A 25,602-nucleotide genomic window follows, 5' to 3' on the forward strand; every position below is an offset into this window, starting at 1 on the left:
AAAATCTTTAAGAAAAAGAAAAACAAAAACACAATGTTCCCCTTCCCCAATTCTCCAACACTGTTCCCCTCCCCAATTTCACAATAAATATCTTTAAAAAAAAAAAGAGAAACCCATGCCATTTCTTGCTTTCCAGTACCACCTTCTCTCTAGTCTTTGCCTGCTGTAGGTCATTTTCCAGGGCCTTCAAAGAATTGTTTTGTCATAGTCTGTACAGAGTTTCTAATTACCTGGGGAATGGTTGTTCTGATATGAGCTATTCCACCATTATTGAAGCAGACCCTCCTCCAGTCTAATCTGTTCTTACTCCGTCTCTTCCCAACAACCTGTGCTCTAGCCATATTCAATCATTTGAAGTTTCCAGGACAGGCCATGCTGTCTCTGTCTCTAGGCCTTTGTACTTACTTCTTTCTCTGCCTTCCCCAACCCAATTGTATTCTACTCATTCTTCAGGATTCAGCATAGAAAGCACTTCTTTTTGAGAGTTTTATTAGGCAGGGCTGATTCCAGTAACAGAAACTTCCTTGTACCAACAAGTCAAAAGGGAGAATAGGATTTAAGGTGAGGGTACAGAGAGGCATCCTCGGGGAACCCAAAGACAGACCCAGTCAGGACTCAGAAACCAACCAAAACCAGGCACTCCATTTCATGGGGGCTTTCTGGCTATTCTTGTGTCTGTTCTCTGCCCCTCTGAGGGGCTCCCAGGAATCCCAGTTTCCCTCCTCAAGTAGCTTTGTTACTGCCTATCTACTTTTCTTTCTTCCCTTCTAGTCCATAAGTTCCTTGAGGGGGGAACTATGCCTTTATTGATTTTCTCATCCTCAGAACTTAGTGGAGTATAGTCAACAGAGCTCATAGGTGTAAAAAAAAAAAAAAAAGGACAGACAAGTAAACTGATCCTTAATATACAACGCAGCAGGTGTTGAAACAGACATTTTCAAGGTACTTTAGGACCCAGAGGAGGAAGCAGCCACGTCTCCATCTGGGCAGTTAGGAAGACTCAGAAAAGACACCCTGGTGATGTTGTTTGTCCTCTGATTGGGGGATCCAAAGGAAAATCCCACGACAAGCAGAGAATCTCTTAAAGACCCTCCCAAGCCTGTAAGTCTCCACCAGAATGAAGACAGAAGACCCAATGTCGTTCTGCACATCACTTGAAGGGACAAAGGATCGTGAAGCAGAGACCTTGGTGATCTAACATTTCTCTAACATTTCAGCCATTTGAGATTTCATTCAGTCCTCTTCCCCATCTCAGGGTTTTTGAACATTCTCTTCCCTGAGACAAGAGTGTTTTCCTCACCCTCTTCCTTTGGACTCACCTCTAAATAGCTTTAAGCTTTTCACTTCAATGTCACTTTTGGAGAGGAAGGAGGCTCCCCTCTCGCCCTCGGTTAGGGTAAACCCGATGGCCACATGCTCCCACGGCAGCCTGTACTTCCCCTTCCTGAACACTCACCACATTGTCCTGCCCTGTGAAGCCTGTGACAGCAGGGACCACATCATCTCATCCCTGCCAAGTCCCAGGGCTTGGCACAGAGCCTGGCACCTGGGAGGTGCTCAAATACTTGCTGCTTCCATTGAATTTCAATCATTAGTACAACTTCCTCATTTGAAAGACAAAAACCAAGGCACAGTGGTGCGGAAGCAAGCTTTCCAACAGGCTCAAGTGAGTGGCAAGGCCAGACCTGACGCAAAGGCGAGATAGCTCTGTGCCCTGGCGTCCTGCAGAGCGGTCTCCTGGGCTGTCTCCTTTCCTTCCAGAGCAGTGATAGTCAGTGCAGGCGTTGGCTTTTTGTATTATCTGGGCTTTGATTTCTTCTCAAATGTACACAAAGATGAAACTCTCCTAGGAACAGTTTTGATTCATGTAGAGAAAACTGTGTTTTAGGAATGAAAAGTGAAAATGTTTTAAATTTTTTCCCCCTAACTTTTAAATTTGAACACTTTCAAATTGATAGAAAATGTGCATGAATAGGATAATAAAGACCCACTATACTTCATCTAGATTCATCAGTTGGTAACATTTTGCACAGAGGTGTCCTCTCTCTCTCTCTCTCTCTCTCTCTCTCTCTCTCTCTCCCTCTGTATATATACTTTCAAATATATATATTTGGAAGACAGCAGGTATACACACACTATATAGATACATACTCTATGCATATACATGTACACATACACTTATTTTTGGCTGAACCATTTCAGTTATAGGCTGAAAATTGTTATTTTTGACCCCTAAATACTTCAGCACATACCTCTTAAGAACATAGCATTCTCCTACACACATACAGCGTAATTATCAGTTTTACAATACTATTAGCTAATACACATCCATTTTCAAATTTATGTCCTTTATAGCTGTTTTTTAAAATCCAAGATCCAAGAATCACGATTTGCATTGTGTTGCTCTTGAGCCCTTTAATCCAGATCAGTTCCCACACTACTTTATCTTTCATGATGCTGACATTTTTAAACTGTCGAGGCCAGTTGTTTGATAGAATGTCCTCAGTATGGGTTTGGCTGATTATTTCCTCACGGTTAGTTAGGTAGGATTAAACTTTCTTTTTTGAACAAGCATGCCACTGGCGTGATGTTGTAGGTGCCTTTCCATTGCAGTGCCTTCATTTCAGATGTTCTGGGCCTTGGGGACATGTACCAGATTCCCCACACCCCCAGGGCTAGGCCGTGGGGAGGCCCAGGGAGCCGGCGGGTCAAGGTCAAAGCTTCAGTCCTGGCAGAGTTCACCACCAAAGATGGCTGCCAACTGCAGGGCACTCCTGCTGGGCAATCAAGACCAAAGTGAGGACTTCTCCCTCCTACCAAGAGCTCCCGTGACCAGTGGCCAGCGAGTTCCTCAGCGAATGGGTCACCTGCTGCTGTGGCCACTCTCTGTTGATGCGGCTGCAACGAGAACGAGAAGAGGGCTGAGGGGTCAACAGGCGCCAATGCCGTCCTACTGGAGGGAAGGGGCGGCAGGGGTCAGGGGCACAAAGACAGAGGAAACCAGGATGTAAAAAGGACTGAAAGGGTGAGAGACAGAGGGGACACACATACCAGAGGAGAGGAGAAAAGTAGAGAGCGAAAAACGCAGAAACAGAGAGGGACTCAGACACACAGGCCCGCCGGGAAAAGAAAGCACCAGCTGCTGTGCTTCACTGATAACTTCTGAGTCTGTGTCTGAGGCACTTTGGCTTTGAGATTTTTGTTTGTTTGTTTTTGGCTTTGAGATTTTGGAATCTGAAGAGAGTTTGTGTTGCTACTGGTCATACTCAAAGTGCACAAGCGTTTCTCCCGAGGGGCCATGTGGGGTCACTCGCTTAGTCTGTACTTTTCCAAACACAGAACTTCTCCATGGGGCCCCAGAAGCCAGGCCCTGGACCAGAAGATGCCTGCTCTAGCACAGGTCGTCACCCCTTTTTTCAAAGGGCTGTTGGCAGAGAGGGGATGCCTACTGTGACACATCTGGGGTGAAGGAAAGGAACAAGTGAGGGGCAGACAGAAGGGAGAGAAAAGAGCCCTAAAAATAGCCTTCCCTCTGTGAGTTGGGAGGAATCCAAAGCCCTGGAAGCTGCCCAGCGGTGGACCTTAGCTAATAATAACAGGCCAGGCTTTTCTCACGAGAAAAGGGGGGTGGGTGTGTTGGAAGGAGAGAGAAGCTACTCAGCCCCTGGACTCAGCAGGGTAGAAAAAGGGATCTAACCAGGTTCTGTCAGGGCAAAACTCCACCAGATGCTATTGCGGAAGGGCCCCTGAAAGAGGAACTTAGCGTAGACAGAGGGCTTTCTGGCAATAATGTGCACTGTCTGTACTTTTCTTGGGAAGGAAAACATGCAATCAGGAGCCATGACCTTGGTTTCAGGGCTCAAGTGGAAAAAATCCCTTCATGCGCTCTGCCCTTGGCCAAAAGAACCAACCCAGGGCCCTACTTCTTACTGAGGAGGTTGAGGGGCGTCAAGGGGCGGGAGAGGACATCCCGGAAACTCTCCAGCCACTCCCGCTGCTCCTTCTCGCTGGGGCAGGTGAAGACGAATCTGCGCTCAGGGGTGACAATGGTGAGGCCGGCTTTCCAGCGATTCCCTCGGACGCCCTTGGGCAGGTCTTCACACACCTCGTACCCCTGCTCCTTGCTCCCAAGAAACACCTGACCCTGTTCAAAGGCGTCCTGGAAACAGAGGACACGTTGTCATCAGAGGTGGCGCCACGCCTGGGGCAGAGAGGCACCTGCAGCCATGATGGCCCCCAAGCTCTCTTCTAGTAAGAGAGGTGTGTGTGTGTGTGTGTGTGGTCTCTTCTGGGAATTTCTGCTCGGTGAACCCAGAATTTGAAAGGCTAAAACTGTAAAAGAAACCACACACATCATCCGTTAAATGATACTTAGTATTTATGGAGCGCTCACTATGCACCAGGAGCTCAAGTGCCTTACGTGTGGTAACTCAAATAAGCCTCATGGCCACCTTTCAGGAAGGCACTGTTATTAGGCCTGCTTTCTGGAGGAGGAAACTGAGGCACAGAAAGCTAAGTTTTCTGCCCAGGGCCCACCACTAAAAGTAGCAGGGCTGAAACTGAAGCCCAGAGAGCTGAGCTCTAGAGCCCACACTCCTAACCACTAGACTTCCCAGCCTCCTGGTTAGAGGTGAGCCCTGGAGACTGGAGGACAAGAAACAACTTATTTAACTACATTGGCAATATTTTGGATGCACATAAAGGCCTTCCTGCAGGGGAGGGGAGAGAGTAGCTTCATGTACAGGAGATGACTTAGAGACCAGCAAAGGTGGCGCTGTGCCCCGCACCAGGTTTCTCCAGCCCTGTAGCTTCCCCCCAGTCTCCCAACCAGTACTGACTCCACCTCCATTTTGGGGTGAAGTGAGGAGGGGCCCGCAGTGGCTCTTACCAGTGGGTTCTTATAATAGAGCAGCCTCCGTTCCTGGGGATCCAGGGCAAACCACCTTTTCTTGAAAGGTTCTCTCTGCTGCAAAACAGGAAACCTCATAGCAGGGTTGGCCAAGCTGGAGAGCACAGAGGTCAGAGGGCCAGCCTTGGCTGGCTCCACAGTCAGACATCCCCAGTCCCTTGCGCTCTGAGGTCCTTGAGTTCTGAAGGCTCTGCCCACCTCCTCACCCCCTGCCAGCATCACCCTGCAGCCTGCAGGTGCTGCCATGAGTTGGAAGAGGCACTTTCCTCTTTCTCAGGCTGTGGACAAGAAGTCTCAGGAAAAGGAAGTTGGGGAAATCAGAAGTGGTTACTGCTCAGCAATGCTGAAAGCACTGGCCTTGGTCGAATTCTAATCTAGGTCAGGACGAGAACCCTGGGGAGGGCTGTGCTGCTGGCTGGGGAAAGAAGAAAACAAAACGTGCAACAACTCTTTGACTAGGTTTCAAGCTAACGGGGGCTTTCTTTCACACTGATTGCCTAACACCTTTCACTATAGTCTGAACAACCATCCTGCCAACATATTACACCTTAAAAAAGAAAGCATTGGACTGCTTTGGGAGATTTTTAGGGAGCTCCCTCTGCGTTTTCCTTCTCCCCCTCCCTCTTCCCCTCTTCCTCTCCTCACAACCAGGCACCCTCTTTAGCCAGACGCCTGACTTTGAGCCTCACCCCACCTAGTTTCCAGACTGGGTCTGAGATGCCCTTGGGCAGCAGTAGACTGCATCCCTCTGGACCCTCCATGGGGAGCACAGAAGCAGCCAGGCTCCCCTTCCTTCATAGATAAGAGGGAACAGGCAGGTTTAGCAAAGGAGAGCAGAGGCGGAGTGTGTGCTGAGGAGGGGCGTGCCCACGGGGGCATCCAAGCCAGGGTGTACTGGTGTGTTTTCTCCTACGAGTGTCCAGCTCCCAACTCACTTGGATGGTCCCGGCAGGCCCCCGGCACAGAGCACACAGCTCTGAAAGAGGCCAAAGCGGATCCCCAAGAAGTAAGTCCCTTTCAGCGATGCTTTCCCAGGAGTAGGGTCAGTTAGATGGAGTCAAGAGGAAAGAAGTGGATGGTGTTGATCAAGAGGGAGGATGCCCACTGACAGGGAGAGGCGCCTGCAGCGACGCTGGGTCATAGGCCCGTGAACCAGTCTCCACTTGGTCCTTGACCCCGGGAATTCACACACATTGGTTTGCTTCCCTTCCCTCCCAATTTCCTCCCCTTGGTTCCCCATTTTTCCACCTCCCAAATTCTGTCCCACTGCCTGCTGGGACAGGGACCATGGAAGTCCCCCAGGGAGCGGTAGAATATACCTTTGGACCAGTCTTTTCCATGAAGCCTTGTTTGAGGTAGTTCCTGGTGATGAGGGGCACGAGCTGGGGGGAGAGAGACATACACTGACCTCCTGACTCACATGTCAGGGGTTCAGAGTTCCCCCAGTGAAGTTGGCTCCCCGACAAAGGGGAAGTTTGGAAAATGGGGAAGGATGTGTGCTTATGGTTCACTGGGTTATATTTGGAACGTGGTATGGATGCAATATTAATATTTCGACAGAGCCGGACGACAGCACCCCAGATGTTTTCAGGGCTTCCCAGCATAGCCAAGTCTTGGTTGAAGAACTTCGTTTAAGGAATGCTTACTTCAATAACCCCAGGAGGTGGCCCTAGGCAAGGCGCCGAGGAGACCTTCCTGGTGTCAAGGGGTGTATTTTGAGGTCTTCTGTGTATCATGCTCTGGGGGCAATTCTCAACCACCCCGTGAAGTGGTGGATATTATCATCCTCATCAGATAACTGTATAGTGGTCAGGGGTATTCCCAAAGTTATACTGCTGATAGGATGGAGATCTGGGATTCATACCTAGGGCTGAGGGACACTAGACACTAGTGGTACCCCTACCAATACAATATGATGCTAAAGTATAAACATGCTTCTGATCAGGCCCCTTGGCCAAGATCTTGTCATTGGTGGGGATTCGGACACAGGGCCCCAAGGAGTTGACAGCAGAGTGGGCAAGTAGAGAATGCTCTGGACTAAAAGTTGGGAGACCTGGGTTCTAGCTCCAGTTCTGACCTCACCCAGCTGTGTTCCCTTGGTGAAAGCCTACGCCTCTCTGGGCCTGTTTTCCTCTAGGTAATAAGCAGACTGGATGACTGCTCTCCGGAATCCCTTCCAGCTTACTATCCTAGTCTCAGAGAAGCTTCCAAGGGTTGATGCGGGCCTTCTATGTTCCAAGGAGTCAACCTGGCAAATCTAGAGCTTCCAACGCCAGCCCCGCCTTCCGAGAGCAGAAGGGGTTCTCCGGAGCTCCAGGGCCCAGGGCAGAGGCAAAGGGGAAGTGAGATCTGCGGAATAAGAATGAGAAGCCTGAAAGGGAAAATACTGTGAGCTCAAACCAAAAACCTAAATTATACCATTCTCCTTTTGCCAGAATGTATTCTATAGGCTTTGATTCCTTCCTCTGGAATAAAAACAAAGTCCCTACCACTGAACGTGAGCCATGAAAGGGCTGGGACAGGCCTAGGAAACAACTGGGAGTTAGGAAAAGTACACGGATGGATCATTACTTACTGTACCTTAGAAACCTTGGCTCACTTGCTTCTCACAATAGCCCTGGAAGGTAGGTATTATCCCCATGGTGACAGATGAGTAAACTGAGGCTCAGAGAGGTAAGGTGACTTGCTCTGGGTAACACATCAGCTTCTCTGACTTCAGAGTCCATGCCTTTCTTAGCACAGGACCACAACCCCACGGGGACTCCCTGAGTTTCTGGTATCTGGACTCCTCAGCTGGAACCAGGCCTGGGTGATTGCCCAGAACCTCACATAGACACAGGAGAGGAGAGACAAGGGAGGAGATTGGGGGTAGATAAGGGGTAACCATGGTCTATGAGGGAGGCAAGAGGACATTGAGGATGTTGGCCCAAGACCAGTTTCCTCTGCCGGGGTCAGCAGACTTGGAGAGCTAGCTGAGATAAATAAGGCCGAGCATCTGCACTTTGTCCTGCCGACCTCTCCAGTCAGCAGTCAGCACTCCCAACACCCTGCCCAGAGGAATGTGGATTCACCAGCTCTGGGTATTGACGCTGCAGACCGCGAGCACCCTGACCCAGGCCTTGCTGGAACCACTTTCAGGGAGCTGTCATCCTGATCTGTCACTGGCCCTGGAGTGGACCCCCATTCCAGACACTTGGCTCCCTGCAAACCTCGGTATTAAGGAACATTCAGGCTCTCTAGGAGACCCTAACAGTTCGGAATGAGATAGCCTTAGGATGAATATGATCCCTCTACTCCCACCACTTACAAAGTCCTCTTAGAGCAGGGCCTAAAAAAGACACCAGGTCATAGCCCCTCAGAGCTGGAAGGGATGCAGTCAACCGCCATCGTACAGATGTGCAGAGAGGAGACGTGACCTGCATTGGTCACACAGCAAGTTAGTGATAGAGCAGCGGCAAGAGCCCAGGCCTCCTGGCTCGAGGTAGCATTCTTGGCCCCACACTGTCAGCTTCCGCAGCCAAGCCTGAGAGCGGTAGATGGATGCCCCAGACGCCTGAAGACAATCAGCATGCAGTTCTCAGGCTCACCATTTCCTCGGCCATGAAAGGCAGACTGTTCCTGCTAGAACTGTAATGGGGAAGAGCCCACTGCCTTCACGAGACTGGGACACAAAAGAGCAAAAGGGGATGTGAAAGTTGGAAGAGCACCTTCGGCTACTCACTTGGCCTTCCTGGGGTTCAGTTTCTCATCAGTAAAATGGGAATAATCGCCCCTACCTAACCGTCTGCTGCAAGGATTACGAGATAAAAGGAATTACAAGATAAAATGGGCTCAAAAGCTTTTTATAAGCAGTATGGTAGGGATCATTTGTAACTTTTAGAGGGAAGATGGAGTCAGGAAGAAATGCCTAAATCCTGAGCCCTTTGACGTGGTGAATGGTGCCACACATCCCAAAGAAGAGAGCCTGGCCTGCTTTCTGGAGGCTGTCTTGCCATGTACGAGGCCATAATACCCCAGCCATCCCAAGAGAAAGCCTTTGGTTTCCCTGCAAGGTACCCAACCCCAAGTCTCAAGATCTGGCCTGCAAACCAACCTAGTCTGGCCTCTGAGTGTCTTCGAGGTCAGCAGACAAGGAGAAGGAGTTGGCAGAGAGGGGACTCAGAAGTTGGGGTCCACTTTTAGCTCACCTCAGCCTCTGGGAGCTCAGGAAAGGCCATTTTTAGGTATTGCAGACGGGCTGCACGGAGGGCATTGAACCAGTCCACTATCTCCTGCAGAGAAAAATGGAAAGGGCAAATGGGCAGCCAGTGAGATGGAGTAGGGGGACGCTGAGTCTGGTGGCAGGATGCTAGCTGCGTCTGTAGGCCTGGGCACATGCATTCCACACATGCACACATCCCCAGTTCCACTCAGGGGCCTGTGGGCTGATAACGAGCATCTGCCAGAGCCCCTGGTGGTGGGGGTGGGGGGGCTCACCTAAGCAAGCGGGAAGCCACTGAGAGGGAGATTCCAGGAGCCACGGGAAAGAACCAAGGTGCACGGGAGTTATGCAATGGCCTAGGACAGTCCTTGATACTTTCTCATGTGTGTACAATCACCTTGTTAAAATGCAGATCTTGGGGGAGGGGGGTGAGGGGCGCAATTAGCTCAGTTGGTTAGAGCGCAGTGCTTATAACACCAAGGTTACCAAGGTTGCCGGTTCGATCCCCGCATGGGCCACTGAGCTGCGCCCTCCACAACTAGATTGAAACAACTACTTGACTTGGAGCTGATGGGTCCTGGAAAAACACACTGTTCCTCAATTTAAAAAAAAATACAGATTTGGATTCAGTGGGTTTGGGGTGGGGCCTGGGAATCTGCATTCCTAACAAGCTTTCAGATGATGTGATGCTGGTTAGTAGGGCACACTTTGAGGAGTAAGCGTCCTCAGATGTCAAAGACTGGCTCTCAGGTGGGGACAGGTGCTGCTGAGGATGCTCCAATGGGGATGTCCTTGCCTCGAGTGCAACTTAGGCCAAAACTGGCTTGGACCTTCTGCTGTCTGTCACTCAGGGAGAACGCATCCCTCAGCAGTGTAGGTAGGCCACCATCATCTCTCACCAGACGAACCACTTACCTAGCTGGCTCTGCCTCTACTCTGTTGCTCTCCGGTTGGTCCTCCCCATGGCAGCCAGAGTGATGTTCTCATTGCAAATCTATTGAGTCTAGCTTTAAGTCCTCTCCACTACCCTCAGTAAGTTCAAGTTCCTTAGTATGACTTACTTCGTCCTTGGAGCTTCCTCCATACAACGCCATTAGCGATCCCCCCCGTACGTGCTGCTCCCTCCTCCCAGAACACGCTGCCTGGCCCACCTCTCGCCCCTCACCCCACATATACCTACTATCACCTTGAACATGCTACTCATCCTGAAGGTCAATTTAGATGTCGTAATATTGGGTTGTCGGAAAAGTCATGACGTATTTTTTTCTCTGTTTTTCGTTGCAAAAATGCGTCATGACTTTTCCGACAACCCAATAGATATGTGCTCAGCCCCAGCCCTGCTTGTATGAGAACGGCTCCACCCATTCTCACCCACCCACAGTTGCAGCCACATTTGCTGCTATGATCCCGCCCCTTTTTGGCCACAGCTACTGGATCAGGGCTGGGCCAGAGCAGAGGCTGGACTGGGCTTATCAGTTTCTTTCTCCCAGGAATTTGGAATTGGGAGGCAGACAGACTTGTTCAAATAGCTGCAGTGCTGCACTCATGTAACTGGGTAATTGAGAAATTCATTTGAACATGATTTCAAAGGAATGAAACACACTTACCCTTCTCTCTCATGGGTTGAGCATACAGACTAGCATTTGGAGTTCTAAGCTCTCTAGTCCTGGAAGTTTAAAACCTTCATGCGTCTCAGGCACTAAGGAAATGGGGCCATCCCACCTAGGCCTTCACTTTCAAAGGTCTGTCCGGTCACAAACTGGTGACCCCGGGGCCAAATCCAACCTGCATTCATGTTTGTTGGGCTCCTGAAGTTTTGTTTGTTTCAACCCTCTATACAGGTTTTCCCGTTTGCCACAGCCTTATTATTATCCTATAATATCCACTTCACTTTTGAATTACCTACCTGGCTCCTGCAAGCATGAGTTTGAGCCCCTCATTTATGCCCATCTAATTAATAGAGATGCTGGGGTATCAAGGGAAAGAGGCAAATGGCCAGACCTAGGTTGTCAAATGGTCCACAACCGGGCAAGTGGGAAGGAGCCAGGTACCATAAGTGGCAGAGACCTTGGGCACCTCAGCAAAAGTCCTCATAGTAGCGACTGGCATGGAGGGGTGGCCAGCCAACCTGAGTTATAGCAGAAGGCCCACCGGGGACTAAGAACCAGGGATCTGATTTCCTGGACCTTTAAGTCGTGCTTCTCAAACTTTAATGTGCATAAGGATCACCTGGGGATGTCAGTTTCTAATTCAGTAGGTCCAGGGTGGGCCTGAGACTAGTTCTAATAAATTTCCAGGTGATGCTAGTGCTGTTGGTACAGGACCACACGTCGAGAAGCAAGGCCCTAGAGTGCACTGCTCCTGATCTTCTATCCATTCCTCCTCCCATATTCAGAATCTCTGGCTCCTCCTGGATTTGCCATCTGCGGGCACAATCCCGTCTGCTAACTGGACGCCCCTTGGTGGCTACGCACTGTTCAGACACACCCCTGGTACCTGCCAGGTTCCTCTCTCTGATCTTCCTCTGCCTTCCTCATACCTCGACCTCAGACTGGAAAGCGACAATAGAGTAAGGCAAACAGCAGCAGCAAATCCCGAAAGGCAGCTGAACAAAGGAGCTGGTGAGATGGGCCTGCGGAGTCCTGGGGTGTCGAGCTGGAGGCTGGTGTGATGGCGCCAATCATCTCACCTTGCCACTTTCATGATACACAAATAGGTTCCTGATGTGGCCCTCTCTCTTATAGGTGATCTGCAGCCCATGGGGGTTCCCTATCTTCTCTGTCTGGAAGGTGGCATTCAAGTCCTTGATGTTGATGACAGCTTTGGGACCTTTACCCTGAAAGAGAAGAAACATCTTCAAGATGCTGACAGCAGGATGACTTCTCATCAGCTTCACCAAGACCTTCATGCAAACAGATAACACATTTGTAACTTTTCCTGCGTTTTAAATGCTCTTGCTCCCCTATCAAGATGCACAGATATCCTACTGCTCTCCCGTATTCAGCCATCCCACCATTTCTACTTAGCCTCTTTGAGCTAGAAGGGGGTTTGGAAAGGCCTCAACTTAGGACTTTTCAAACTTTTTAGCCATAGAACTTTCCGGAAGCAAATCATCCATGGAAGCCAAACAACTAAAACAAAACAGGTAAAACAATCAGATAAAAGCAGGTGTGGAGTCCTCAGACCACGCCCTCCCATATTCTCCTCTCTGTTCTCAGGGCTCTGAAACACAGTTCAATTGATGCTGAGAAGGGAAGAGAAAAGAGCACTTTCCTTCCTAATTGATAAGAGAGAAAAATGAGATGAACACTGTAGAGCTGGGCTAGCCATTAACCACACGTGGCTATGAAAATTAAAATTAAATAAAAATAAATCCAGTCTCTTACTCACTTAGCCCCATTTCAAGTGCTCAGATAACCACTTGTGGCTAGTGGCTAGGGCATTGAACAGGGCAGACACAGAACATTTCCATCACTGAACTAGGTCCTACTGGGCAGTCTTCTCTAGAGGGAAACTTGGTCATATTTCTTAAAATGTTGAGTGTTTTGTTTTGACCTACAATTTCGCCTCTAAGAATCTATCCCAAGGAAGTAATTGTATTACTGTGCAAACATGTATGTTAACATGTATTTATTACCATGTTGTTTACAGTAGTAAAAAAAAAAAAAGAAGAAATTGTTTAAATGTCCACTAATGATAATGGGTTAAACAAATCATGGTCCATCCATACAATGAAATACCACAGAATTTTTGAAAGGAAAATTTAGATTAATCTTAATAATATGAAACAATGTCCATGATATCCATGAAAATACCAAGTCCCAGAACAGGATGTATAGTAGGAACCTACTAAAACAAAAATGATACACACAAAATATATGTATATGTTACATTATATATGTACAAGTACATATGCACACACATATACATATATATATATATATATATATATATCATGTGTCTATTTGAACATGCCTAAAAGGTACACACAGATTTACACCAACACTCTTAATAACAGTTTTCATGAAAGATTACTGGAAGACCTTCCTTTTAAAATATTTACTATGAAAAACACTAAAAATACAAAAAAGAACATCCAATTTTGTCAGTATTGTTCCTAACTTTAAAAAAAATATATATGAGCGGCCGTCCAGAAGCCGGCGACTGATTTGCTTTGCCTGGGAAGAGCGCAATGATGGTGCCAACTTGGGCCAGTGAAGCAACGTCCTCCACAACTAGACTGAAGAACAAAACGACAGCAACTTGTCTGTTCCCCTTCCCCCAATTCTCCTGCACTGTTCCCCTCCCCCCAATACCCCAATTTTTAAAAAAAAAATCTTAAAACAAATATATATATGACATTACTAATAAAGCCAAAATCTTTTTAACTACTACTCACCCTGCCCATTCTCCTCCTCCACCCCCCACAGGCAATCACTGTCATGAGTTCAATGTTTATTCTTCTAGTTCGCTTTTTATACTTTTGCACACATATTTCCATATCCATAAACAATATATAGTATTGTTTTATGTCACTTTAATTTATATAAATGGTATAATAGTATATGAATCATTCTATGTCTTGCTTTTGTCACTCAACATTATATTTTTTAGTTCTACCCAAGTGGGAGATATACCAATCTCGCTTGCTCTTGTCAATGATTATACCAAAAGTTATCAATCTGTTTTCCTGTTGACAGACATTGAGATTGTTTCCGATTTTTGGCTGCAGTCAGCTTGTGTCCCTGGTACCCATATATGAGAGTTTTTCTAGGTCACAGTATATATTTAGGAATGGAATTGCTAGATCGTAAGTGTGCATATCTTTGACTTACTGGAAACTGCCAACTGATTTTGCTGAATGGCTCTCCACAGCGGTTGTCCCCATATTTACTTCCATCAATAACATAGAAGAGTTCCCCTTTCCCCCTATCCTCACCAATATTTGACACTGCCAGTTTTTAACATTTTTGCCAGTATGATGGGTTTGAAATCAGATCTCACTGTTTTCATTTAATCAATTTTATTGAGGTATATTTCATAAACAATAAGTGGTACTCATTTTAAGAGCACAGTTTGATTTTTGACAGGCATATATTCCCATGTCACCGCCACCACAATCAAGACATAGGACATCACTATGTCCTCAAAGGAGTTTCCTCCTTTGCAGGTAATCCCTCTCCACCCCCCAACCCCAGGCAATCACTTATCTGCCTTCTATTGGTATAGAATTCTAGAATTTCATATAAATGAAATTATACAGTATGTGTTGTTTAAGACTTCTTTTGCTCAAAATAATATTTTTTTAGATTGTTCCACATTGTTGCATTTTTTTTAGTAGTTTGTCCTTTTTATTGCTAAGTGATATTCCACTCTATGGATATACTACAATTTTTTTATTTACTCAGCTGTAGATGGACATTTGGGCTCTTTCCAGGCTTTGGCTATTACAAACAAAGTGTCTGTGAACATTTGTGTACAAATCTTTTTGTGGACGTAGGTTTTGGTTCTTCTTCAGTAAACACCTAAGGAGCAGAATGGCTGGGTTATGTGGTTAAGTATACCTTTAACTTTATTAAAAAATTGTCAAATTGTTTTTCCAAATAGGTTGTATCATTTTTCAGTCCCACCAGCAATGTATGAGAGTTCCAGTTTCCCCACATCCTAGCCAATACTTGGTGTTGTCAGCTTTTAAAATTTTAGTCATTCGGGTGGGTGTGTAGTATATCTCATTGTGCTTTTAGTTTCCATTTCCCTGACAGCCAGAGATCTTGAGCATCTCTTCTTAATCTATCAAGTATTTTGGTTTCCTTTTCTGTGAACTGCCAGGCTATTTCTGTTGCCTATTTTTCCAATGGATGGTCTTTTTCTTCTGGATTTACAGGTTTTTGTTTTTTCTTTTTTTAACTGTGTTCTGGGTATTAACATTTCATTATGTTGAGATATCTTCTGAGTTTCACTTGCTTTATATATATATATTTTTAAAGATTTTATTGGGGATTTAGGGGAGGGGAACAGTGTTGGGGAATTGGGGGAGGGGACCAGCCAAGTTGTTGTTCTTCAGTCTTTCTTGTGGAGGGTGCCAGTCACCATCTGGCTTCCTGTCGGCAGCTCGTGGCCTCTAAGTTCAAGGTGCTGTGTTCAATCTTAGTTGCGGGTGGGCACAGTCACCATCCCATGTGGGAGCTGAACCAGCAGCCTTGTTAAGAGTGCATGCTCTATCCACTGAGCCATGTGGGTGGCAGCTCAGTTCAAGGTGTCAAGTTCAGTCTTAGTTGCGGGTGGGCATAGCCCACCATTGAACAGGCAATCTTGTTGTTACACCAGCTGAGCCATCCTGCCACCTGTTGGCAGCTCAGCGACAGCTCAGCTCGGGTGCAGCGTCACTGGCCCATGTGGGAATCGAACCCGTGTCCCTGTTGCTCAGAGCTCATGCTCTTAAGTCAACTCTTAGCCAACTGAGCCACTTGACTGGCCCACTTGCTTTATATTTTATTTACTTTTTTGTATCACCCAAAATGTTTACATAAAAGCGAATTAACCTTGTAATTTTAAAAAATGCCCCTCTTGGGAAAGAAAAAAGAACAAAGGCAACTGGTTCTGTTTTTAGACTGTTTTAAACTGAACTGGCTTAGGACTGACAAAAAGATCAATTTTTTCCAGCCAAAGATGAGACACTCCTAGAGGTCAATTCACAGTGACCGCTGGGGTTCAGTGACCGCTGCTAACTCTGCAGCAACAGTTTTTCTTCCATTTTATCCTATTCTATTCTATTCTATTGCATACCATTCCATTCCATTTTATTTTTATTTTTTGGTACCTGAAACATGTTTCAGTGCTTTAAATTAAAGACTGAGAAGAAATCCCTCCTCTCACTTGGAGAGTTAATACTCTTCCTCTCCCACCATTTTTCACTTGGCCCCTGACTGCGGCCACATTAGACAGAACTTCTGACTTTGCTCAGGTTCATATAGGAAAACAACAGGGGAAATAAATAATAATTTCTACATATAGGAAACGGAGTCAGATGAAGGGTAAAGTGCTCAGAGCTTGCTTGTCCTCTTACTTTGTTGGTCACTCCTTCACATTCTCTGCCGGAAACTTCTCCTCTTTTTGTCCCAGAGCTCAGCATGGTAAATAAACTCCAAAGACGGCCCTCATCAATTCCTTCCCTTCCAGAGTGCCCATGCCACTCTGCCCATCAAGAGGGGGAATCTATATTCCCTCCCTTTGAATCAGGGCTAGCTGCATGACTTGCTCTGACCAAGAGAAGGCAGTCCTGGCCTCACCTTTACCAGGCCAGCAGCACCCCCATTTGCTCGGGAGAAGCCAGCCGCCATGCTCTAGAGAAGGTGGAGCTAAACTCATGAATGAGGAACAACCACATGGAGAGGCAGAGGCCACAAGGAGTAGCCAAGGCATCAGACATGTGAGTAAAGGCTTCCTGGGCCTCGGAGTCCAGCACAACCACCAGCTAAACGCAGCAGGATGAGAGTGACCACAGCTGATGCCCCTCGGAGTACACTGGAGCAGCCACGGCCTGGCCCAAGTTGCTGGCCCATGGGATTGTGGGAAATAATAAGTTGATGTCTTAAGCCACTAAGTTTTGTGGTGGCTTGTCACTCAGCGACAAATAACTAAAATACTCAGTACTCAGACATCTTTTCTCATCTACCCACACCCCCTGCTTAGGTGATCCCAGTTGATGCGATTGCTTACCCAGTCTACGTGCTGGAGACCTCCAGCTCCAAACTCCCCCCAAACCTCCAGGCTCATATACCCAATTTCTTTCTCAGTGTCTCCACTTGGGTGACTAACAAGCATCTCAAATGATGATCATCCTGTTAGGGAGCTAAATCTTTGCCATCTTGTCAAATGGCAAATCTATCCTTCTAATTACACAGGGGAAAATCTGGGAATCACCCTGAATTCCTCTTACTTTCAAATCGTATATCCAGTTGTCCTGTAAATCCTATTGGTTCTACTTCCAAAACACCCACTGAGATAGCTATCATAAAAAAGACAGATAGTAACTGGCTTCGGTGAAGATGCGGAGACATTGGAACCCTCATACATTGCTGGTGGGAATATAAAATGGTGCAGCCACTTTGGAAAACAGTGTGGAAGTTCCTCAAAAGATTATACACAAAGTTACCATATAACCTAGCAATTCCACTCCTACTTACATACCCAAGAAAAATGGAAACATATGTCCACATGAAAACTTGTACATGAATGTCCATAGCAGCATGATTCATACTAGCCAAACAGTGGAAAAAGCCCAAATGTCCATCAACTGATGGGTGAATAAATAAATGAAACATAATATATCCATGCAGTGGAATATTACTTGGCAACAAAAAGAAATGAGGTACTGATACATGTGACAACATGAATGAACCTTAAAAACATAATGCTGCTAAATGAAAAGAAGTCTGTTTCAAAAGGCCACACATATTGTATAATTCCATTTATAGGAAATGTCCAGAATAGGCAAATTTATAGAGACAGAAAGTAGATTAGTGGCTGGCTAGGCCACTAGGGCTAGGGAGTGGAGTAAAGTCGAAGATTACAGCTAATGGGTATAAGGTTTCTTTTGGGGGTTATGAAAATATTCCAAAATTGTGGTGATAGTTGCACAACTCTATGACTACACTAAAAACTATGAATTGTATGCTGTAAATGGGTAAATTGTATGGTATGTGAATTTTATCTCAATAAAGTTGTTCCAAAAAAACCCCAAAAAACCCCAAGTCTTACTATGGCCCACAAGGCCCACATGGATGGAGGTTCATCTCCCTCCATCCTTTTCTTCACTCACTCTGCACCGATCACTTTGACCTCCTGATGCCCTTATAGGCCCACCAAACATACTTCCAGCTCAGGCCAGGGCTGTAGCTATGGTTGAACAGTTTGTGCACTGAACGAAAAGCCCCTGGCTGCAGGTGCTCGTGAGAACAGCAATGGCAGGCTTCTGCTTGTGTAGACTGGGGCCTGAGCGCTGCACCCCCTCAGAGGGGTCACGTTTTCTAACTAGCACACAGGTGTACGTGCTAGCCAGGACCATGCTCAGGGCTTCTGTACATACTGTTCCCCTCACTTCTTCTTTTCCCCACATAGCTACATAACTCACTCACATTTTATTCAGCTCTCTTCTCAGATGGTCATCAGAGAGGCCTTCCCTGACCACTCTGTGGTAGCACCCCCTGCCATGTTCCCATCATCCTCTAACCCTTCACCCTCTTTTATTTTACTTCCTAGAACTTACTGTCCCCCGATATGTCATATATTGATGTATGATTTGGTGACCACCTATCTCCTTCCACTAGAATGAAAACTCCATAAAAACAGGAGCTTTGTTTCGTTCATTGCTGTATCCCCAGTGCCTAAAGTAATGTCTAGCATCTAGTAGGTGCTCAAGAAATATTTCTTGAATGCATGAACAAATGAAGTAAAATCAAGTGATCATCAAAGGCTTAATCATGGACCAGTCTAGGCCCATTCTAGGTGAGGAGAAGGTGTGTTTTGTAGTGGACTGGCTTGGTTGTATAACCAAGGAAAAACAGGATGTGCTGCTTAACTCTCAGTGGCTCAGATCGTCCACAAGACAAGGCACCGTTGATTAAAATGTAGACCTCAGTGGGGTGAGAGCCCAGTGCTCAGGGAGGGGACCCCTCGCTGGTGGGGCCTCTTACCTCTTCCTTAGTGTAGTAGTTCAGGAGGCCTTCTTTCACCAGGAGGACAAACCTCCTTCTCAGGAACTGTGCCTTGTCCCTTCCCCGCTTCCACAGGAACCCTTCTCGGTTACCTTAGCCACCAAGGACGAGAAAGAGTGAACGCCCACGGCCTTAAGACAGACAAGCAGCTCACCAACCTCATAGGGTCTCAGGGTGGAACGAACCTTTCACCTGCTATTAAAATGTCTTGATTCTAACTTAGCTACTTCAGCTGACACAGGGGTCCAGTCTGGGGCCAAATTTGCAGTCTGATGATTTCAGTTCAGCTCCTCCCCACCACTTTCTTCATTGGCTGTTTCATAAGGAGACACGGTGAACCCTTAAGTACTGACAAGCTGCTCTGATGACTTCAAGTTGACATCAGCCTAATGACACTCTCAAGAGCACAGGAATAATGAGTGACCTCTAGGCACCTGCTGGTTGAAGAATACCATGTGCTCTGGGTAGCTAGGGGATTTGAGCCCTGGCTGCCTTTGGTCCTCAAAGAGTGGTTTTGTATGCTTTGCTCTCCGGGTCAAAGCAGCTGGGCAGAAACTGCCACAGGTCCAGGGTCACCAAGGAGGCTGCGCCCTGCACAAAGGTGGGAAGTGGGGCTGAAATCCAGTGTATGCTCCTTCCAAGCCTTGTGCTACTCGAGGGACTACATTAGCCAAGAGCAGGGGCGTGTTCCAGGTGGGTGAGTCTTCCTGCAACTTACACTAAGACTCTGCATACACACTTGTGGCCCTGCAAAGACCTGAGACGAATATGCTTCTCGGCCCCTCGGACCATAAAACCCCACCAGCTGATGGGCTGCCATTTCAGAGGCAGAGGAGCCCACACCTGGGCCTCTGCGGCCAGAGTGAGGACAGCAGTTATCTCTCGGTTGGACCTTGTTCCTAATACTCAGGCTCTGTGTTTTTTAGAACGCATTAGGACATAGACCTCAAAAGGCGATGGAAATAACTTTACCTGGGGGTGAGATGGTTTTCCCATCAGCCATAAACTCCTGTCTTTCATACTTAGCTCGAATCCATTGCTCCTTTAAGACCCTAAAAAAGAGAAAACCTTTGGTCAGCTGTGTCTGATGCATTCTCTGCCCACAGGAACTTTCTGAGACCCTGTAGCTGAGGGTGGGAGCATCACAGCAGCTGCCTTACTACCTGCTCAGGCTACCAAGGGTAGCATCTCTGGCCTCTACCCACTAGATGCCAGTAGCACTCCCACCCCAGTTGTGACACCCAAAAATGTCTTCAGACATTGCCAGTATCTCCTGGGGGGGGGAAATATATCCCCCAGTGGGTTGTATGAAAACCACTGGGCTATTCCAGCCCCAGCCTCAGCCCTCTAGGTCAGTGAGACACGTACCAGGTCCTCCGGACCGTCTACATTGCTACCCCCACTGCATGGTCCTGACTTACGCCCAGAGCGTCCATGAGCCTCTTCCTGTGGCCTGCACATGAAAGCTGGGCATGCTACACTGGACAGAGCAGTGGACGTGGGGTCCAACCACCTGGTCCCACTCTACCATTTATCCACTGTGTGACCAAGAGCAAGTTACTTACCTGCTCTGAACTTGGGGACTATGCCAATAATAGAATACCTACCTACCTCTCAGGGTAGGTTTAAATGTTTATAAAGGGCCTAGTACCATGCTCAGCACACAGTAGGTATTTAATGTTAGCCAAATCAGATACTGTCTTTCATGACCCCTGCAGAAAAACCATGCAGCCAAGAGTGGGCTTAATTGTTTGGTTCCCTCTTGCCATTTCCAGATGAATGCTCCAAAGTTTATATAACCTCACCCCACAACCCCAGGGAATGACCTAGAGCTGGGCACCTGGCCCAAACTGGCTAATCAGCACAATGCCTAGGGTCGTGTGAACCAAAAGAAGCAAAACTGAGAGAGGAATGGATTGGAAGTCTTCTCTGGGGTCAAGCTGGGGGCTGGAGCTGGGGACCTGAACATGGTCTTGGTCCCAGGTGCATAAAGGAAGCCTAGATACGTGAACAAAAGCCAGAGAGTCTGAGAGACCTGATAGTGTTTGAGCCCCTGGCTTGTCCTTCGTGTGGGTGGCTCCACCTCTGTCTTTCCTGTAGTCGGATACCCAGAGCCCATAAAATCTCCTTGTTACTAAACTGGTTTAAGCTGGGTTTCTGTCCCTTACAATCAAGAGTCCTATCTAATGCATAGTCCTCACCCAGGACAGAGAAGAGTCACCAAGCCTACTGTGGAACCCTGAGCCACACGATCAGAGCTGGGAGAGAGAATGGAGCTGTGGCCCAATCCCGGTCCTGGAGGTGGGGAATTTAGATGAGTTTTAGAATTGCGGGGAGGAGGCCATTAGTATTCAGTTAAAAGGGGTTAAAGTGCAGGGCTGCTGTTGGAGTCATGACAAACAGTATCTGTGTAGTGCTGGCAGAAAGCCTAGCACATAGTAGCTGCTCAGCAAGTGCCTGTTCCCTTCCCCTTGGAACAAAGTGCTGAGTGGCAGCAATGAGCCAAGATGAGCCAGGCCCTCTCAAACTGAGCCTGGCATATCCTTCCCCTGCGTCAGGGACCAGGCAGCATGCCAAAGCTGACACTGAGAAATGTATTAAAACCTGCATTCTGGGTGGCCTTTCAGATATTTCACATAAATTATCTCATTTAATCTGTTCCACCATGCTATGATATAGGCTTCCTTATCTACATTTCAGAGATGAGGGTGCCACGAGTCGGAGAGGTTTGGTAACTTGTCTACCTTCCCACAGCTAGCTCACGGTAGAGTCAGGAAACAGAACTGAGGTCTTCTGAGTCAGAAGCTGTGCCTTCCCTGCCACTCTACACTGTATCCATGGCCCCTGGGTTGTTGAGGTACTGGGAAATTGCAGGACCATCAGGTACGGTTGTATAATGTGTGCATTGTCCAAAAGCAGAGGCTAAAAGACAAGGGTGGCTGAAATGCAGCCTTGCTTCCTACAAGCCATGTGCCCAGGAGGCTGTGTCCGCCCAGGGGGATACCTTCTTCCCACTTACACAAGGTGCTGTCTAGCAGCTCTGGCCACGAGGCTGAGGCCCTAGGAGAGAGGCTCAGGCAGTCAATCTTGCAGAGGTCTGGAGTCACTAGGTACCAGTGCCACACTGACCCCTTACCTTCAGGAGAAGTGAACCATCCTGCCGCTTCACGGACAACCCCCGACCTCCCCCCACCCCCATTATATTAGATTTTCCTAATGCCCAGCTCTGGTATCAGATAGGCTAGTCCCAGCTCTGCCTTTATAAGCCTCAGGTTTTTCATCTATATCATGGGGATAATAGCAGTATTTATCTCATAGGGCTGTTGAGAAAATTCAACCAATTAAAGCACATGAGCATTTAGCACAGGGCCTGGTACACAGGGAAAACTCAATTCTATTATTAGTAATACTATTATTTTTATGGTTATTATTTAGGGGTCTGGGGTCAAGGCAGCTGCTTTGGAACAACCCCAGACGTAACACTCCATAGGAAGTAGCTGGAACACACTCATTCTACTAAAATATCAGCATTTTTTTTCCTCTATCACGTTAGCCACCACCTGTTGGCTATGAGAACATCAGAGGCAAATGGGGTAAATCATGGAGAAAATGCTCCATTTCACAGCTGTGGAAACTGAATCTCAGAGAGAGGAAGTAATAGCCCAAGCAATAAAGGTAGGGAGGGCTTAAGCCGGGTCTATGTGATCTCCACAACAGTACCAACCGCTTTCCTGGATCCAATTGCTGACCAGGTCCATAGAGGAGACCACCACAGACAAAGGCCCAGAGATGGGGTTGGGGTGGGGGAGGTGGGACCAAGAATTCACACACTCACAGGCAGTCATCGGCCTGGGGGATGTAGTAGAAAGCAGGGACTCTGGCTTCATACTTGGCCTTCAGACGGAGGTTCCCATTGTGCATCATAAACTGCAAGACAACAGCAACTTGGGGTAATATTAGAACTTGAAAAAATGTGAAATGAAACCATGGTCTACCCAGAAGGCCATTGTTCTCAGTGGCTCCCAAGCTGAGTCAGGAGACGCTCCTGTGGGAGTTTGACGAATCCCACCAGGCTGTCACCATGCTGCTGGGAAACGCCAGCTTTGAGCAATGAGGTACTCTAACAACCACGCCTCACAGAGGCAGAGCACTTTACAGTTCTCACACATTCGTGCATTTGATCCCCTTACCCATTTTAATATTACCATCCCCATTTGAGAGACGAGGAAACTGAGGCTCAGAGAGGTTAGGTGTCTTACTCAAGGTGCCACAGATAGTAAGTGGAGAGCTGGGATTTGAATCCAGCCCTGTCTAACTCCAAAGCTCATGTTCTATGTCCCACCCCCTCCACAGATGGCCCGGACCAACCCCTCGCTGCAGTCCCTGCAAATACACGGAAGACAAATGTAGCTGGAGGTTGAAAGTTGGTGCTGGCCCAATAGAGTCCTAGGTTGTAATGATCACTGGGGCCCTTTGACACCAGAGAAACCCAGAGGCACATGGGCCAAGAGTGGCCCTGGTCGACAGTCCGCACCCAGTGAACAGTAGTAGTGTATCTGGGGCCAGGGCAGTGTGGGAGGAAACATCATGTTTTTAATAGGGTGAACCCTGTTCCCCCCTCCCCAGGGGCCACTGGGCTGTATCACAGGATTTGCATGGGCTTTGGATGCCCACAGAGCAGGGTTCACATCCCAGCTGTGCCATTTATTCATAGAGTGACCTTTGGGCAATATTTAACCCCCTAAACTTCAGGGAACTCACCTGCAAAAATGAAGAAACTGTAACAGGGGAGCTCTAAGGCACACAGAAATATCTCCTGGGTTTATGTGCCGGTTTTCCTGTCCTTCTCCTGCACTAGATTGTAAGCTCCATGTGAACAGACTTTAGCTTGCTCCCTGCCCTCTCCTAATACCCAGCAGATAGCAGGCTTACAGTAATTATGTGTCAAGTGAATACGTGCAGCACGTAGCCCAGGGTCAAGCAGAGTGCCTGACACAGAGTGACCATGGCCTTCTCAAAACCCTCAGCCAACCAAGCACAGTTTAGCACGACCTGTTCCCAGAAGGTTTTATGGCCGAAATGGTGTTATCATCCAGGACGAAGGTGTGCTCCATCTCCGTAGGTCAGGAGAGCAAAGTGGTCCTCCTTCCTGGCTAGGGGGACTGGAGGGGGGCTACAGACTCAGGACACTGAAATCAGAATACTTCTGTTCCAGTCCAGGTCTTCAGCTAATGAGAACAGCAGCTGTGACATCACCACCGCATCAAGCCTACATTTAATCCTTACAGCAGGTCTCTGAAGCGGGTAGTGGTACCCCCATACTACACATGTGGAAACGGAGGGCCCACAACTAGGGTTACATAACAAGCTCAGGGCCTCACAGCCCGTAAACAAACAAGCGATGAAGCAGGGGTTTGCACTCAGGGCCTCGGTCTAAGCCACGGCTGCAATCGGCTGTGTTTTCTCTCGCTGGTTATTACCCCTCTCTGGGCCTCAGGTTCCTTCCCCGCCTAATGGGAGCGCCCTACCCACCGCCTCCACCAGCTCTGTTGTCCCAAGGCGCTCCGCGTGCGCCCCTCGCTACCTCCACGAGGCTGTCGTCCCAGAAGTCAAGTCTCACGGATTTCACTTTACTGATGTCTGGGAAATTGCGGTGGACGCCGGAGCAGTTCAGACAGATGAAGATGCCCAGCGTGTAAGAGGCCCAGTCGGGATCTGCGGGGCGAGAAGGCAGGAGGGGAGCTGGGTTCAGAGCTGGGCTGGGGGCAGAGGCAGAGGTAGGGCTTGGCAGTTAGGATTCCTGGGGTGGTGTCCAGCTCTGCCCACTCCGAGAACTCCTTCTCGCTCGGTCTCCCCACCTTGGGTGAACTAAGATGCCAGCATAAAACCTTCTGGTCATCCCACCGGCCGTGGCGCGGCGACCACCAGGGTAAAGATCTCGGAAGGAGTCCCAGGGATGGTGGGCGAGAGGCTGGGGCGGCGGGAAGTGTGGCAGGGCTCCAAGGAGCTGAGAGGGGAGCACGGAGAGGGGCCCGCGCCGAGACGCCGGGCTGGGGAGCCGCGAGTGCGGAAGCCTGAGTCCCGGCACCTCCCGGGCTGCAGGGTCGGAAGCTGAGGAGCAGAAACGCGGGAAGACCTGAGGAGCGCTCGTGGGTGGGGGAGGGGGCGCTGCACGGGTAGGGGGCGCCCGCGCGGGGTCTGGGACCCCTAGGTGCGCGGGGTGTCTGGGTCTGAGGGTATGGTAAGTGCCTGGTTTGGGGGTGACGATGTCAGGGACCAAAGTCCGGGTGGGTAGGGTGTCTGGCGTGGGAGGTGAGCAAGATAGTCAGGGCACCCGGGTCCGAGATCTAGTGTCGGGGCCCAGAGTGGGGAGGATGAGGAAAGGGCGATCGGGGACCTGGGTCGGAGAGTCACGGTCTGGGTGGGCGGGGGCTTGGCTCTGAAGGTGCCACAGGGTCACGCCGGGGTCCAGCGGGAACCCCGGGCGCACCCAGTCTGGGAGGCGGGGAGGGGTCTGGCGGGCCAGGGTGAGGCTCCGGGTCCCGGGCCGCCCGCGCGGCCGCGCCCTTACCGGCCGCCCCGCAGTCGGCGCAGTGAGCGTTGCCGGTGCCCGCAGCCTGCAGCAGCTCCAGCAGCCGCTTCTTGTTGCGCTCGCGGTCGCCCATGGCCCGCCCCGCGAGCTCAGCGGGGCCCAGCGCGGCCGCCCATGGCTCTCCTGAGCAGGTGGAGTCGGACAGAGCCCGAGCGCCTGTCGCGCGGCCCGCCCCGCCGCCAGC

At 48.7% G+C, this 25,602-nt stretch overlaps 1 protein-coding gene across 7 annotated transcripts; it reads right to left on the reverse strand.

Moving 5' to 3' along the window:
- Positions 1 to 472: 472 nt before the first annotated feature.
- ADAP2 (ArfGAP with dual PH domains 2) lies at positions 473 to 25,602 on the reverse strand. 7 transcript variants are annotated; one of them, XM_019647066.1, is made up of 12 exons: positions 25,398 to 25,602; positions 24,411 to 24,541; positions 22,662 to 22,753; positions 19,799 to 19,878; positions 18,806 to 18,918; positions 11,800 to 11,946; positions 9,097 to 9,180; positions 7,095 to 7,258; positions 6,229 to 6,291; positions 4,889 to 4,966; positions 3,931 to 4,159; positions 473 to 2,898 (listed from the first exon to the last, which is right to left on the reverse strand). In XM_019647066.1, the coding sequence occupies exons 1-11, from the start codon at positions 25,489 to 25,491 to the stop codon at positions 3,949 to 3,951; spliced, it is 1,257 nt and encodes a 418-aa protein (XP_019502611.1). In that variant the 5' UTR covers positions 25,492 to 25,602; the 3' UTR covers positions 473 to 2,898; positions 3,931 to 3,948. The 7 variants fall into 7 exon arrangements, with proteins under 7 accessions (XP_019502611.1, XP_019502612.1, XP_019502616.1 ...); XM_019647067.1 differs by lacking the exon at positions 7,095 to 7,258 and adding an exon at positions 8,497 to 8,570 and having other exon boundaries at positions 25,398 to 25,601; XM_019647071.1 differs by lacking the exon at positions 25,398 to 25,602 and adding an exon at positions 24,685 to 24,959.

This window comes from Hipposideros armiger, unplaced genomic scaffold (genome assembly GCF_001890085.2).
Source record: "Hipposideros armiger isolate ML-2016 unplaced genomic scaffold, ASM189008v1 scaffold_108, whole genome shotgun sequence".
NCBI lineage: Eukaryota > Metazoa > Chordata > Mammalia > Chiroptera > Hipposideridae > Hipposideros > Hipposideros armiger.